Source organism: Cucumis melo, chromosome 4 (genome assembly GCF_025177605.1).
Source record: "Cucumis melo cultivar AY chromosome 4, USDA_Cmelo_AY_1.0, whole genome shotgun sequence".
Classification (NCBI taxonomy): Eukaryota; Viridiplantae; Streptophyta; class Magnoliopsida; order Cucurbitales; family Cucurbitaceae; genus Cucumis; species Cucumis melo.
The window spans coordinates 15,607,570-15,624,979 of record NC_066860.1 but is presented as its reverse complement, the minus strand read 5'-3'; the positions used below and the strand labels follow the sequence as shown (position 1 = coordinate 15,624,979).

General features: G+C 32.4%; 2 protein-coding genes across 4 annotated transcripts; one reads left to right on the top strand and one right to left on the bottom strand.

The window, feature by feature from the left end:
• Positions 1-8,263: 8,263 nt before the first annotated feature.
• Positions 8,264-11,243, top strand: LOC103489955 (uncharacterized). 3 transcript variants are annotated; one of them, XM_051084359.1, is made up of 5 exons: positions 8,319-8,843; positions 9,325-9,769; positions 9,864-9,979; positions 10,239-10,557; positions 10,966-11,243. In XM_051084359.1, the coding sequence occupies exons 1-5, from the start codon at positions 8,381-8,383 to the stop codon at positions 10,970-10,972; spliced, it is 1,350 nt and encodes a 449-aa protein (XP_050940316.1). In that variant the 5' UTR covers positions 8,319-8,380; the 3' UTR covers positions 10,973-11,243. The 3 variants fall into 3 exon arrangements, with proteins under 3 accessions (XP_008447529.2, XP_050940316.1, XP_050940315.1); XM_051084358.1 differs by having other exon boundaries at positions 10,946-11,243; XM_008449307.3 differs by lacking the exon at positions 10,966-11,243 and having other exon boundaries at positions 8,264-8,843; positions 10,239-10,878.
• Positions 11,244-13,430: 2,187 nt separating this feature from the next.
• LOC103489954 (bet1-like SNARE 1-2) lies at positions 13,431-16,921 on the bottom strand. The gene is made up of 6 exons (XM_008449305.3): positions 16,754-16,921; positions 15,962-16,103; positions 15,055-15,111; positions 14,901-14,960; positions 14,252-14,337; positions 13,431-13,875 (listed from the first exon to the last, which is right to left on the bottom strand). The coding sequence occupies exons 1-6, from the start codon at positions 16,765-16,767 to the stop codon at positions 13,848-13,850; spliced, it is 387 nt and encodes a 128-aa protein (XP_008447527.1). The 5' UTR covers positions 16,768-16,921; the 3' UTR covers positions 13,431-13,847.
• Positions 16,922-17,410: the final 489 nt, after the last annotated feature.

Genomic DNA, 17,410 nt, shown 5'->3' with positions numbered 1-17,410 from the left:
GAACCAAGAGTTTCAGACAAAGATGCAGCAGTACTATGAAAGAAAAAAAATGTTTGATGTGCATCAACTGATTGCTTATTTTTAGATTGTATTGACGACCATGTGCTTGCTCTTGTTGACTATTAAGACAAGGGTAAGTAACATGGTAACTCAACAAATTATTATATGTGATTGTGTAGTTTATTCTACTTTGCTCGGGACAAACAGAGAGTAAGTTTGGGGTATTTGATAGCATCGTCGAAAATGTGCTATCTAGCTCCGCTTAATTTGATGTTGTTTCTATATTTTATGTGTTTATTTGATTAGGTTTCAAAAATCAAAAGAGGTAGATTTGAGCATTACGAAGAAAATGAAGCTAAAATGGACGAATTTTCATGCTTGAGATTAATGTATAATAGGTGACATATAATTGTATGTTAATATCCAAGAAGCAATAGGTTACATAGACTTGTGATCTGTGGGTGACGACATAGAGCATTGTTCGATCTATTGACCTAGAAAGGATTATATTAAATTTCTAATTAGGCTTTTCCTATTAGAAATAATTTATCCTAACTAGTGTAATCCCTAAAGCGTAATGTGGTTAGTTAACTTTTATGATGCATCTCATCAAACTAAATTCACTAAATTGATATTTAGAACCATCGGTTAGCTTTTCTAATCAATTGGGCTAATTGCATAAGTAAGAAGTTAAAAATCATACATTGATAATTCGATGATCAAAATTACATTGGGCGATTCCATTCCTTTAAGCTAGAACAGTTAGTTTGATTTGCACTTCTATATATATATATATATATATATTTTGCAACCACACCCCCCACCCCCCATTTATCACTTTAACTAAATAAATTAACTTTGAGAAAGTAATCTTCGTTTTCCTTGCGAATCGACCATGTCTTGGACTTGTACTACTTAGTTAGTATAGGTAATATTGATAGATATAATATATAAATTTCATTTGATTGACCATTTACAAACGATAATAAAAGGCTACATCACACCAGTTGAATTAGGTTATTGTTTTACCCCGTGTTACTTCTTAGTCCTTAAATACCATTGTTTTCCTTTAATGAGCAACCTATTTATGGTCCAACCAATTAAAAAAACCTCTTTCATGTCATAGATAAGGGTAGAACCCTTTGTTTAAATCCTAGAGATACCATTTAAGGGAAAACACTCATCTACTTCCACTAAAATCGAGAAAAAGTGAATTTCATGTTGTGTGATATTATGTTTCCCGCTTCTAATTTAGCCTTGTCCTATAAATGGTAAGCTTATTGAGTTGGCAATCCAACCACACTCACTCGTAGAAATCAAATTACAATCTTTCGCGAATAGGAATTCATAATACAATAAGGATTGACCTAAGTCATCCTATTGAAAAAGAAATCTAACTAGTTAACAAAGTTATATCTAGTGGTTATTATTTCTTTGGTCCAGTCTTATGTAAACTCATTATATACGATACCCTCATTTGCATGCCACCCAAACGAACGAATTAGATCATTATATTTGTATCAAATACAAAGTGGATTGTATCCATAGTGTTACTAGGTAGGGGTGATCATCGATCGGTCATAGTCGGTTTCTCGACTAAACAGCCATCGAATCGACTATGACCGGTTTAGTAAATGTTCAAACTGACCTTGACCATCAATGAGTAAATGTCGGTCGGTCAGTCAGTCTAACACTAAGAAATATTTTTTAAAATTTTCGATTTGGGACTTTTCCAAACTAACACTGACCAACCCCTCTCATTCTTCGATCGATCGACTTTGATTTGGTTGGTCGATTTGGTTTTTCGATCTATCATGCTCACTCTTATTATCAGGATAAGGTACACAATCTTATCTTTACACTATAAATTTTTTAAGTTGTATCTTGAATATTGATAATATGTCTCTAACAGTCCAAGATCAATAAGACAACTTAGGATGTTAGTTTATTGGATTTATGTTATTAAAATAAAACTAATAAAATAATCAATAACATTTATTGAAATTACAATAATAACACTTTATTAATAATGATCAATTAATTACATATACTATTTACGAGTTTTAAGACATAAAATCCAATAGATTCAAGACAAACTTTGGAGGTGTCTTTGTTTCCTCACCAATACATTTTGCATAATTGAAACGTGCATTTTGTACCAATATCATTATTTTAGAAGTTTACAAGATTAAGTGAAAAGAATAGGAAGGAGGCATTTGGTTCGTAGAGCTTAGTTTGATAGTCTATCTTTAAGGTGTGAGTCGAGTTGAGTCAGAAAATGTATGTTTGAGGTGTAGGTTTTTTTTTTTTTTTTTTTTTTTTTTTTTTTTTTATTATAATTTTTTGAAACGAGGGCACTGAATTAAGTTTGATATCTGGTGTTGATTTTTTAAACAAATTTGATTTTGTATTTGGATTTGCTTTTGGACACTTGTAAAAAGGGCAAAACAAAATATGCCTATAGCCCACATGGTAATTATTCGCAAAATAGCAAACATGCAATCTAACCATGGGTAAAAGATGTAAAATGTCATAAATGTCATCACCCCTAATTTATGCTTGATACAACTACTAATGTATAGTTGATATTATCATACCCCCTTCAGGACCACCTACTCTTGATCTGAGAGACAACGAGAACCCAACTGATACAGTCAGTTACCTTGACAATACATGTTGACCCTAATCCCCTTAACCGTTACTTAATTTAAAATAACCTTAGAAAAAGTATAAAACTCGTTCTTTTAGGTTTTAAAGAAACTTAATTATTACTTACTTTGTTAAAGAATTCATGTAAAATATATAACTTATAAAGTTCTTATGATAGTCTAGATTTCTATACAATCCTCTACCTAGAACAATATCACATAATCATAACAACTATCAATTCCTTCTAAAAGATTGATTGACATGGTAGTAATAAGCTTAGCTCAAAGCAACGTGACCTTTACGTGGAAAGTAAGAAAATATTTTGAAAGAACAAGGTGAGAATGCCTGGTGAGTGATTTTTCAAAACATAATTTTCAAATAGTTATGCTAAATGTCATAGAAATCATTGAAAACATAGTGTCACGCCCAACCCCACAACTCCTCCTCACTAGGTCCGAGATGTGTGAAGCCAACTGATATCGCTTTCCTTCTAAATGACACCAGTTGACCCTTAACCTTTAACGTTAAATGAGAAATGCAAGTGGAAGCTAAAAGATATAACTTATTGTTCACACGAGATTTTTGAAGAAATTTGATTCGTAGAGCTGAATTTGTGTTGGTGTTGTATTTACGTTGATTTGATGCGATGTGGTTCGATTTTTAGAATTTGATCCTCTGATTCTCTCTCGGCTGGATGCTTACGCTTGATTTGAGAAGCGAAGCACGTGATATTCTTGGAGTTGGAGTCTTAGAAGAAAGCTTATATCTTTAAAGGAGCTTCAATCTTCGAGGGTGTTCTTGAAGTTGGAGTCTTGGAAGAAAGCTTGTATCTTCAAAAGAGCTTCAATCTTCGAGGGTGTTCTTGAAGTTAAGAGTCTTGAAAGAAAGCTTGTATCTTCAAAGGAGTTTCTATCTCTTTGAAGAATTCTCTCTAGACCTTTTGGAGTAAAAAATTTCCAACCCCACAAATAAGAGAACTCCTCTATTTATAACTAAATTTTAACCCAACTAAATAATATTTAATTGAACCAAAATAATTAATTTGATCCAATTGTCATAAAAAAACATGTGACATCATTAGAATTATCCAATTTGTCTTTAAATTTAATTTTGAACACATGCCAATTTTTAGTTAATCCTAAATACAATTATTTTAGTAAATGACGTGGCAATTTGTAATTGATTCCAAAATTTCTTATTCAACACTTATACACAAACATAAACACAAATGAAATGCAACCCTTTTCAATAAACACACTTTAAATGGGCTTACACGGACATTTACAGCAACCAAAATTACAATGAAACAGACTTTAACTCCAACCTCTAAACAACTAGAATCAAATTAGCCTGGTAGCAGTAAGTCTAGCACCCCGAATGATACAATTTGTACCTGAAAAGTGGAAAACATTTTGAAGAGTGTGAGTTAAACGAGCCCCCTGAGTGATAGATTTTCTAAATAACTTTTCATAAACCTTTTTAAACAATAAACATCAATACAAAACTTCCTTCTACAAAGTTGCTTAGAAATGCCTTAAGTATCTTACCTCCAAATTTCTGCTTAAAACTCTCAAAGATGCATAACGTAGCCTCCAAAAAGTAGACACTGCTCAAAGTTGCCCGAGAAATGACCTTGGTATTAGAGCAAGAATTCAATCCTTGAGGAGTAAAAGTTTAAGTTGTATTATAGATAGTTTGATACCAGTTTGGTATCAGAGAAGAAAGTTCCTAGGGAAGAGTAAAAGTGATCTAAATTGAGTTTTAGATAGTCTGATACCAATTTGGTATTAGAGTAAGTTTATTCTAAGCTGCATTATGGAGTAGTTTGATACAAGTTGGGCTTTAAGACAAGTGCTCAAGGAAATTAGAAAGAATAGTTGTTGAAATATAAAAATAAGTCTTAAATAATAAGTCACAAGTAGGCTTGCAGGCGGCATATGTAAGCAGTAGAAGAGATATGATCTTACCTAAAGCTCTGTAAGTAAATTTTATTTTGTAAAAATTAAACTGAAATTATAAGATTTGAAATTTATGTCACTTGTAGACTATGTGGATCCAAGAAATTGGTTTACAAGCAAGGAATTAAAAACTTTAGGAGTTGAGGTGTTTAGAGGATTAACTAGTTCAACCAAAGCAAATGAATAGATTAGTAGATTGATGGAAGGTTTCAGGATTATTAGGTGCCTTGCAGATTAAGAGGTTGAACTAGTAGAAATTTTGTTACAAGGAGAAGCAAAGAATTGGTGGAAAATAGTTAAGAAAAGATTGACTAATAAAGATAGACTGAACTTAGAAATCTTTTAGGAGATGTTTGTGAATGAATTTTTCTCAAAACATTACCTTAAAATGAAAGAATAGAAGCAAAAACAAGTTATTCCTTTTAGAAGATAGTAATCACGAAAAGTGAGTATAGGAAGTGTTTACCCAAAGCAACGAAAAGAAATTTTAATCAATCAATTAGATTAGCTACAATAATTAAGAAATCAGTACCCAAGACACGTAAATGACTTTTATGTGGTAATTGTGGAAGATTCCACAGGGATCAATGTCTAATAAAAGCAAATATTTGTTACTAGTGCAAACAATTCATGCATTTTAAAAGAGAATGCCCTCAATTGAGGCTGAAGGCGCAAAATAATTCGCAAATTAAGTCACAGACAAGTAATCAACCAAGGATTTCTTCATCAAGTGGAGAAGGACCCAATGATATAAAGCAAAAGGGAGTGATGAAGTGACTAAGTGTTGTTCAAGTAAGTTTGTTTGTTGTACAATTATGAGTGTGTAATCTTCTTGTTCTAAGTAATATAAGTTTGAAGTTGTGTTCTTATTATAAGTATTTTGAGTTAAGAGTAAATCTTTGTATAAGGAAGGATTGTTTAAATTTTGAGGGCGGAGTTTCTTAAGGGGGAAGGAAATTGTAAACCCCAAATTTCAGATTTTTAGGGAATTTTAGTTAATCATTGGTCCACAAAATTTGTAAGTATTTTTAAGGAACCCAAGGATTTTTATGCAGGGAAAACTTAGACAAGAATTATTGCTAAGGTTGTTAGTAACTATAGTCGGATCAAAGAACCACTAAAAAACCCTTTTAAGACAAATATGACTTTGGTTAAAAAGGAAATTTTATTTTAAGAGTTAGTTAAGAAGGGTATTTAGGTAATATGTTCCTAGTGTCATAAAAGGTGCGTCATTATAAGTGTGCTTGGTTTGAGCACATGAAATCCTTGAACTAGGATAAGGAGAAAAGATTAACCAAGAGAGGTGTTGCCGGCAAACAAGGGTATGTCAAGATAAAATTTGTTTGTTGGTAATAAGCAAGAGGTGTGTGGCACATGCAAGATCTTTGATTCATGAAAAAATGAGGTGTGAAGAGGTTAGTTTGAAGTATAAAGTGACTAATAGGTGGTGTCAAGTACTGACCATGCAAGCATGAGGTGGAAAGTATAAGTAGGAGGTGTCATCACCAAGGCATGCAAGGACTTCTATAAATAGGGAAATTTGGAGGAGTCATCAAATCTACTCGTGTGATTTTCTTGTTTCCAATTGGAAGGTCATAACACCCTTATAATGGCGCACCTTTTATGACACTAGGAACATATTACCCAAGTACCCTTCTTGACTAACTCTTGAAATAAAATTTCATTTTTAACCAAAGTCACCATACTTGTCCTAAAAGGGTTTTTTTTTTGGGTTCTTTGATCCGGATATAATTACTAACAACCTTAGCAATAATTCTTTTCCAATTTTTCTTTGCATAAAATCCTTACGTTCCTTAAAAATACTTAGAAATTTTGGGGATGAATGATTAACCAAAATTTCCTAAAGACTTGGAAATCGAGGTTTACAGATATACTTGATAATGATACACTTAACTAACATACTTGAAAACGATGTTCTTGACTTGTAAACAACTGATAAATTTGTCAAATATCTACTCCTTTATACTGTTGATAAACTCAATACACATGATTGATATGTTGATGATAAATTTGATAATGACGCACCCTTTTGTAATTGCTAATATACTTGCTTGATATATCTGATTGGCATATTGTTGATAAACTTAATAATGATGAGTTGATATACTTTATAATGATATACTTTGATTTAAAAAACATAAATTGAACCCATTTTCTTTGTAATAGCGTTCCTCTGCATCACCGGTCGCTAGCCATAACTCCACCTCCCAATCACTTTTCTCTCTCTAGCTCCAACTATCAGTACTCCCACTATTTGTGTTGTCAATTATCATTCCACCACTTACCATCGTTGTTCGTTTCATGTCCTTTGATCACTACTAATTTCCTCTCTATCTTTTTTTTTTCTCTCTCTGTCAATTGATTGTTTAGATCAAATATGGAATAGAAAAGAAATTAAAAATCCATATTGAAATTTTTACCATATCTGCAAAAATCAAATATGAGTAACACACTTACAAAGTAATATATCCAAAGGGTTTTTTTTTTTTTTTTTTTTTTTTTTTTTTTTGTAGATTTGATGAAATAAGTTCGATAAACTAGGTTTGTAGCCCAAACTTATTACTTTTGAAAAAATGATAAAAAAAAACTAGCACAACCCATAAAATGTAAATAATGTAGAAAATGTATGCATACACATCTAATACACACTTGATAATACAAATGATGCACTTGATATGCTTGATATGCATTGTACACTACTTAAAGATAGAAGTGTAAACGGGTTGGGTTGGGAGACATTCTCAACCCAACCCATATTTTCGGGTTGGTTCGGTTGACAATCCTAATAACCTGAATTAATTTTTCAATCCAACCTAACCTTGGATTGTTGGGTTATTTATTCTTTTTTCATTCCTAATATTTGTAAAGTTTAAAATTGTGGTACTTGTTCAACATTCATAAATTCAAAGTTTCAAACATCCATAAATTCAAACTAATTTTCTATAATCGAAAAAAGAAAAAGAAAAAAATACAATGTAAAGTAATAATAATCAAACATACGCAAGTTAAATAATTAAAAGAACTGAAAAAAATACACGATTGTTCAACCTCTTACACGATAGACGATCGTTTAGCTTTCTATACGATCGTTTATCTTCTTATAGGATCATTTCGCTTTTTACCTTCAAACGATCGTTTACTTCTTACATGGTCAACAATCGTTTAGCTTTCTATATGATCCTTTACCCTCTTACGCGAACATTTAGCTTTCTATATGATCATTTATACTCTTACACGATTGTTTAACTTTCTACCTTCAAACGATTGTTTACTACTTACATGATCGAATAACTTTATATACGATCGTTTAACAAAGTATTCATAACTTTACTTTTATTAAATATAACTTTTCAACCCCAACCCGAGACTCAACCTAACACAAAAAAAATCAAAATTTCAACCCAACCTACATTTTAAACTAACTCAACCCATATAATATGGATTAGGTAGTCCGAGTTATAGGTTATTCGAGTTATTTTTACACTCTCCTTAGAGACAGTTATATATTACTCACATATATTTGATATACTTGATGTACCTCATATATCAAAAAGTGTCATATCTGTAAAATGAAAAAACAAAGTATCTATAATACCAAAAAAAAAAAAAAAATTGATTCGGTAAAATTTCTAAATTTTGGAAACAAAAAATAGTGAAAATGGCACTAAAAATGGAATTGTTTTTAAAGAAGAAGGAAAAGAGAGTGAGTGAGTTTGTTGAAGGTTGAGTTGAGTCGATCAAAAAGGAAAGAGATGAAGCCATGGCAATTCAAGATTCCAAGCCCAAAGAATACCCTTCGCTTAGAACTCGACCATACCAACACCGGAATGAGCTTCGACACCATGAGAGTTCAATCCTCAACAACCCCTCAAAGCCCTACTTCCAGTCGAATGCTCGAACGTGCCCTTTCTTCTCGTAGAGTTCCTCATCACTCTGGTGATATTGATGACGACGACGATGACGACGACGTTTCCAAGACTAAGAAGCACAATTTCTCCTTCTTCACTCACCGAATTTCCAATTACTTTGTTCGAATCGGACCCATTTGGGCTTGCCTTGCTCTCGTTGCCTTAATCCTTCTCTTGATTTCCTCTTTGATATTCTTTCACTCCCGCAGATTTGTCTGTGTTTCCTCTTATGATCCTGTTTCCCGTTCTGGGTTCTTCGGTATGGACGGGCTAGATTCGGATTTCGGCTCTCTTGGTGTGCCCTGGTGTAAGTTTTCTTGTCTTTGGATTTTATCCGATCCATTCTTGTTTTAGATCCGTGTTCAATGCTTATGGATGTCATCCACATAATGCGAAATAGATTTGGACCTGTAGTAAGTAATGTTTGTCGAATTAAATCTGTGTACCGCTGTGAGCAGTTTCATGTTCTCGATTTGTTGTAATTAATTTCTCCTTACTCAGTCTTGGATTAACTGTTTTGGCCTCAGTGATGATATGTTCTTTGAGTAATAACGGTTATTATTAATTAAACCTGTTGGTTTCTAGTCATGTCACAACAGTGGGGACTGAGTCAAACATTCGGGACAATATTTAATAATGTTGAGTTTTCTGGATCTTTTCTTTCCTTATAAGTAAACTAGTTCTATTCTCACTGACTTTACAGTTCTAGGTTCTAGTTTGGTTAATTGCTATGAAATTCCTTAACATGTTGCTTGTTTGAATCCTTATAATCCCATCCTTGTCAAAAGGCAGATCGAAACAAGGAAAGACAGTGGAATGGACAGCAAAAGATTTACTTAAAGCCTTGGAAGAGTTTGTACCAATTTATGAGACCCGTCCCATAAAAAATAACATGTATGGGATGGGCTTTGATCATAGCTTTGGCCTTTGGTTCATTGCTCGTTGGCTAAAGCCGGATCTGATGATCGAGAGTGGTGCATTCAAGGGACACTCAACTTGGGTGCTACGGCAAGCAATGCCATACACACGAATTATTTCACTGTCACCTCGACACCCAGAAAAATACTTGAAGAAAGGGCCTGCTTACGTTGATGCTAACTGTACGTACTTTGCTGGAAAGGACTTTGTAGATTTTGGAAGTGTTGCTTGGAAAAGTGTGATGAAAGAACATGGAATTGATGATCTTAGTCAAGTCCTTGTATTTTTTGATGACCATCAGAACGAACTAAAGAGGTATACAGAATTTCATTTATGATCAAATATTTTTGTTGCCCGTCTAACTACACAAGTTCATATGCTGAAAATTTGTCTTGCAATCTGAATGCAGAATAAAGCAGGCTCTGAACGCTGGCTTTCGACATCTTGTTTTTGAGGATAACTATGATACTGGTACAGGAGATCACTATTCTTTAAGGCAGATGTGCGATCAGTTCTATATTAGAGGTGCCTGCACTCCCATCTGTATCCCATTCCACTTTGCTTTGTTTTTATACTGTATATGAATATGCCTAGGTAAAAAGACAACACAATTTCTTCTTCACATCATCTATTGGGTAATTAGATAAGGAGTCCGTAATACAGAAAGCTGAAGTCTAATGAGAAAGTAGAACCGATCCATGAGATGCTCCTAGTATCTGTGAGTTTGTGTCTGCAACAAAAATGATTGAAGTTTATTTTTAATGCTTTTGTACTTCTGATTTAGGAGGTGGGCACAGTTGCTTCAAGGACAGTGATGAAGCTAGAATCAGAGCAAAAAGGAAGTTGTTCTGGGAGAAGGCAGTGGATATCGAAGAACTTTGTGGACCATATGAATCTTGGTGGGGTGTCCAAGGCTACATGCGTGACGATTTTAATCATAGTAATAGGGCTATTTCCCATGCAGAGCACTTCCAAAATAGCAGATACCTGGAGTCAATTCTTGATGTTTATTGGGAGGTCCCTCCTGTTGCTGGCCCTTCCTTAACACATCAAACTAGATATGATCCTGCTCGTGTTTCCAGCCCTATTGTCGAAGATGGCAGGTATGGTTTGTTCCAGCGGCTTGGTTTAACTCGACTTGAGACTTCTGTATTTAACGGATACACACAAATGGTCTATATACAGATATCTAAACAATAGTTGGGAGAGTCTGGCAGAGATTAGGCATTTTACTCTACTTGTCAATAGATAAGGTCATACCTGCGTTTGTTTATCTTGTAGTTGTTCCCTAGTTATGAAGTGTCATATTTTCTCTTACCATTTATGTTTTCCCTTTGACGTCAATTTAGGGACAGATGCTCTGTTCAAACATATTCCTAGTGGTTTTTTGTTGATGGCAGTTTTATATATTGGCCATTCTGAAATCCCTTGTTTGTTCAATCCGGCATTGTTGTAGCATAGTAGATTAGATCTCAATTGACTTTAGCATAGTGTTTTCGTATCCGGTGCAGTTGGTAAATAAGAAGACAGCCTATGAGTAGTCTTCAGAGTCTTTAAGGGAATAAATGGTTGCAAATACACCATCGCGCCCAGCCCAAGCCGATAAGGGGAGGGGGTGACGGGAAAACTGGACCATGTTGTGGAAACCTAAGAGAGCTCTGTCCTGCGAAAAGTGTATGTTTGATACATAACATATCAGGATGAGAACCATAAAATCAGCCTCAAAATTATGGGTGTGTTTGATGAACTTTCTTACACTTAGAAGATCAATCTAATAATGGGTTCTACATCTTTCTCTTAAATATCTTTATTCAGTTAGCAGGAAAAAATGGAAATTGAAAACATATAAGGATTATACAACTAGTCCATTGAAGAATGCCTCCTTCACTTCTGCCATTGTTGGCCAGAAAAAGCTGAAAAGCCATGACCTGAAGATTTACTTGGTCTAGTAATTTTATAACATTATATGAATCAACAGTGAATATGATGAGATTGGTTGAAGTCCCGTTTAAAGTGTGAGAAAATAAAAAAATAAACCCAAAGTTTCGTATTTAAAAGAAAAGTTAAGGTTTTGTTTACTAATCATTTGAGTTTTGGGTTTTTAGATTTTGAAAAGTAAGCATATCAATATCAATTCTACCACCAAATTGTTTTAATTTGTTGTTTACTTTCCTCCAATATTTTTTTTAAAAAAAGGTCAATTCTTGAAAGCTAAAAAAATAGGTTTTGAAACTAGTCTAGTTATGAAAACTAGAAATCAAAATTGATATTAAATAATGTCTTCAATCGTCGACTTTTGCTATTAAATTCATTATCCGACCAATTCGTGTTAAATTTACTTCCTAAAGCATGTTAATGGTAAATGAATTCAAGTTTTGATAGTCATTTATCTATTGTTTAAATACCTTGTAAATTTTTAAAATGATTTTTTTTGACATCTAAATGGATCTTAGTGCGGATAAAAGTGGTATGCAAAATTTAAAGTTTGTCAAATAGATTAATGAAAAGTTTATGGGCTATTAGATGCTAAGGAAAAAAAAATAAATAAATAAAGAACCATTAGTGATGAAATAATTGCTTTTGAGAAGTTTTCATGTAATTGGAGATAATCTATCATTATCCTTAAACCAAGACCATATATGTCAACTTATTCTAAACTGAATGAATGAATGTTGTGTTTTCACCAAATAATTGCTCTTTTCACATGAAACAGTTAAATAATGACTTAGTTGAAAACAATTAATAAACGACTTAATTGAATATCTAACGTTTTTCAAAACAAAAAATGAATATCTAATGGTTAACTTGTCTTTTGACAAATTAAATGACTTTCGAGCAATTTAGAAGTAGGAAAATGTATTAAATTTTCGACCTTTCCTAATTTCTATTTGATGAATTCATGCTTTTGAATCGATGTATAAGGTAGAATTGTTTAGGTGCATGTAGTTCAATGTAATTATAAAATTATTGGTAGAGTAAGTTAGATAATGAATGTAATTATAAAATTATTGGTAGAGTAAGTTAGATAATTACATTTTGCCACGATGATCATAACTTAAAAGTTAAAAGTAATCCTAAAGTTAAATTCTAACCCCTACATTTGTTAGTCATTGACATTGTTAAACATTTTTTATTTATAATTTTGAAATATCTAATCAGATAGATAAACACCTAACTCAACCCACAATTAGATAAAGAAAATTATTGTAAACGACAAAAAATGCTGAAAATATTTACAAAATATAACAGGATTTTAGATAATGTCAATGATAGACACTAATGAATTTCTATCATTGATAGAATTAAAAATTTTGATATTAATTTTACAATATTTGAAAACATCTCGATAGATATTTGGTAAATCTCTCTTTCAAAAATAAATATTAAAAAAATTTAATTCAACTCAACTTTCTTAGTACTTGACTTTTCACCTATGAACCCCAATTACAAGATTGAAGTAACTTTTTATTTAATAACTTGTGTTATAGAAATATGTAAAGAGAATAATTAGATGGCTCGATCAATAATCAAAATGTAATTTGAGAATGTTATTTAGGGTTTATAATTGAAGAGAATTTTTTATACATGGCTAATCTTGGGGACACCAAACACCTTATAAGGTCTCCTCCAATTTTTTGCTTAAATCTATTTGAATGACTTATACCTTATCAATAAACTATTCATTCTAAAATCTCATTTTAAAAATGCACAATATTTTTAGAAAATTTTGATTTTTTTTTTTTGAAATATACATCGATATATCTAAATGAGTTATATTTACATCATTCAATCCTTGGTGTTGGTAAAATGATAAAGGATCAAATTTGTAATTGAAACGAATTTGACCAAAGAGTGAAAGCAATGTAGAAATTAGGGTTTAGGTGGGCGTGAAAAGGTGGGATCTAACATTTCTTTACGCAAATGGACATGGAATCGCCAAATTCGTATACTTCCAAAATCAAGAAACATAGTCCGATAATTGCAACTAATGGTTCTAATTTAGTTTAGGTCAATAGAAAAAATCCAGTTTCAAACCTCTCCAAATATACTGATTCAAAATGGGAGTCAATGAGACAGTGTGTCCTGTACTAACCTGAAAATAAAAGCTTATTTCTTTTTAAAAGCATGAGCAAAATATACTCATGATTTAAATCAAGAAATATACCTAAACTGACGGATATGCGCTTTTAACCCATAAAAAAATAAATTAAGAATAGTGATTAAAAGAATGACCATCTGTTCCACTCCTTCGAAGCAGAAACTATGCATTTTGACAAATCTTGTACCGCAGGAAAGTATGGTATGTATTTCAGTGTTCTTGTAGAAACAAGGTCTAAGCAAGGTTGTCACGGTCGTGCAATGCTTCGAGTTGATTCAACATAGAAATCTTACTTCAACTTTGCATGAAGTATCTGAGGAACCTGCAAATGGAATTTGCCAATGAAAATGAAATACAAAAATGGGGAGGTTTGAATTTAAAGGCTGAAACAGAAGAAAAGAGAAGGATATTAAAACTGCATTCTCTTCTATATAAAAGAAAACTGAACGTTCCAACATAGAATTAGTGGAATAAATACTCGCTAAAACATCACGCCAAGCTGTTAATATAACAATTAGATGAAAATCTCGATAAATTTAAAAGAACTCAATAAAAGGGTCTAATTTAATGAAGTCAAAAGTTCCTTAGTCCAGGCTCGACCAAACAGCATGGATAGCAGGTATACTGACTGACTATTTTAAATAAAAAAGAGAGCAATGTTTGAAAAAATGATACGCTAAGCTGAGCTAAATTCTTACCTGATGAGATAGAAAAAAAGTAAGAAGGACAATATAAAATACAATGCAAGTCTACAAGTTCTCCACTTCGTTTTTTGCTCGAAAACCTGTAGAACGTGAATTTGTATTAGGAGAATGCATGCAAATAGGAGAAATGTACAGCCAACTTTTCAGGGCTTGATTTCTCATCTTTTAGACATCCATCATTAACTATTTCGTTTTTTTGAATTTTGAAAATTAAGTTTATTTCCTTTAAATTTCTTACAATGATTTGCATTTTTCTTAAGTAAAGTTGAATTCTTAGCCAATTCCAAAAAAAGAAAAACAAGTTTTTAAAAACTACTTTGGTTTTTAAAACATTGGAAAAATAATAGATAACAAAGCCAAAAATTTAGAAGGAAAAGAGTATAGGCTCAGTTTTTAAAAACTAAAAACCAAAAGTTAAATGGTTATCAAACAAGAAAGTTTATTGATGGAATGAAATTACAAAGAAGAAACCCAAATCCAAAAAAAAAAAAAAAAAACCCTCTAATTGGACATCAAGAATTACAAAAGGAAAAAAATCTCTATCCCATCATCTTCTTCCTTCCTATTAAAGGCATGCATATATATAAGATATAACCATATTTTCCCCAAAATAAAATGAGCTGAAAAGAGCTAGATCAATTACCATCTTGAATCGATCCATGGTTCTTGACATTATACCCCTTGAAGCATCCATGCCATTTCCCTGATTAGAATAAAATCCACATAAAGAAACATGCTCCAATCATTTTCAACTCACAAGACAGACATAAATAAATAACCTTGAATAAACAACATACCATTCGGTCAAGTAAATGATTATGACTTTCCACTTCTTCGTGAATGTCACCTGTCAACTATTTCAAACAATATATACATCAAAAGTTGCTCGATTAAGAAGACAGATCGGGGAGGGGGGACAGAATTCTTTCTTGCTGGAAATGGAAGCTGTAAGCACCATTATGGAAGTACTAAGAAAACCCTCATCTTTGGTGTTTATATTAAGTGATGATGGAGATATCAAGTGATCATTTGCACTACACCAGCGATCCTTTTACACCAATTCACCATTTTAGGTAGTGACAAAACGGAAAATTAACCATCAGTCATTAGTCATTAAAAGGGAATTTGAGGGTCTTTAGACCTATGACCACTTATTATATCCGAGAGATCTTCATACCACTAGTCTAAACTAATGAAACCACTCCATTAGTTCACCCATTCCAAAGCTCTTTGAGCATAGAAGTCTTTAGATTCAATGGTATGACACTTTCAGGCAACACCTATGATCATACTTGAAGGAAAGCTCATCATAACACTCAAATTCAGGTGCTAAATGCACAAATATAAAAGAAATCTTGAAAGGAAAAGGCATTGCATCCTTTTTCCTATTCATGTTCTTCTATGATTAAGAATCTGAAGCAAGAGGATGAATTACTGGATTGCAAAATCATCTGAATAATAAATTAAGATGCTCATGCAGCAGGATTTCGGTGCCAAAATAATTGTTTAAAAACAGTTTACTAAGTAAAATGGCTAAGACAGTATCATTATGTCATAGAAAGAGTCACTTCAACTTATGACATTCAACGTATCGTAATTGCTTCAAAAGGATAGGATATAATGTGTTCAATCATAACAAGCTTTTATATAAAAGATAGATAGATAAATTAATAATTAAGAAGCGTCTCTCTGCTTAAAACTTACCCTTTTCAGAATAGAAACTCTATCTTCCAAAGTATGGAGGGCTTTGTCATTGTCATGCTCTTTAATTTCAACGGAAGAGCTAGTCCTCAGACCGCCCTCCTCAAGGTCATCAAAGAGAGCAGATCTAGAAGAACGGTGCTCCCTATGAACAAAAACAATCTCAGCTATTTCAAACGAAACAATATACAAATTCTTATACAAGAAAAGGCATACTGATATCCAAGAATAATACCAATGTTTGTGCCTAAAAAATTTTAATTAGTAGAATAAAAAACGGCTACAAATTAACTCCATGTTAGCAAGGAGAAAGAAAGCTAAAATCCAGGATTCCAGAATAGAGAAGGTATTCGACCTTCATTATGCTTTCAGTCAAATTACTATTCAAAATTTGGACAAAAACACAAAACCAAAGAAGGAAATGGAAAACCAATATAAAGTTGTAGCTTTCTTTAAGTCATCATAGGATTCACACACTTGTGTGTGTCAGGGATATGCAACCAGATCGAAAAGACATATCCTATCGTACAAAATTGATGCAGCGATCTACGGTTTACTTCATACCATTTTGAGCCAAATTGTAGATTAAGAACTCAAACGTAAATCATAATGGAATTATAACACAAGATCAGAACCAACTCATGGAAGCGAGAAACTAGAGGGAGGTAATGAATGAAAATAACAACAAAAGAAGGCAGAAATCAGAAAATTGATAGAGTAATGGAAGGCAGTGTGGTGGTATAGTTAAAGTAAAAGAAAGTGAAGTGTGGATCGACGAAGAATTTGGATACGAACCTTCTGTAACTCATCACGGGGGATCAGTCCAGCGAAAAGCGTTGTTCTTCGGCCAGAATTTCAGCTTAATTGGAAAAATAAAATATACATAACACAAATAAATAAAAAAACGATGGCTTGTAGGCTTCTATATTAGAAACGGGTACGGCCATCCCAGCTATACCAAATACCAATGGGCTTCGCCCTTTCGGTGCATTTTGGTAGGGAAAAAGTTATGCCATAAAGATTATGATAATTCCATAATTAGTGCATTTGGGGAAAGGGTTAGGTTATAGAAGACTTAGTATTATGATAAACCTAATATCATAATCTTTGTTTGGGAAAAGGTTTAGAAATATAGTTTTATGTAAGAGGCGTTTGGTGGAAAAGTTATGATAATGTTATAAATAAGATGTGTTTGGGGAAGGATTACGTGGGTAGGTTTATGAGGATTTTTTTTATAAGATGTGTTTGGAGGAGGGTTATGTGGATAGGTTTATGAATATATATATATATATATATATATATATATATATATATATATATATATATACATATATATATATATATACATATATATATATATATATATATACATATATATATATATATATACATACATATATATATACATATATACATATATATATACATATATATATATATACATATATATAT

Coding starts and splice junctions, on each gene's coding strand:
- LOC103489955 (XM_008449307.3), top strand. CDS start 8,381: ATGAAGCCATGGCAATTCAAGATTCCAAGCCCAAAGAATACCCTTCGC. Junction 8,844..9,324: donor CTCTCTTGGTGTGCCCTGGT/GTAAGTTTTCTT, acceptor CCTTGTCAAAAG/GCAGATCGAAACAAGGAAAG. Junction 9,770..9,863: donor CATCAGAACGAACTAAAGAG/GTATACAGAATT, acceptor ATCTGAATGCAG/AATAAAGCAGGCTCTGAACG.
- LOC103489954 (XM_008449305.3), bottom strand. Junction 14,961..15,054: donor ATCATTTACTTGACCGAATG/GTATGTTGTTTA, acceptor TATTCTAATCAG/GGAAATGGCATGGATGCTTC. Junction 13,876..14,251: donor CTTTTTTTCTATCTCATCAG/GTAAGAATTTAG, acceptor TTCCATTTGCAG/GTTCCTCAGATACTTCATGC.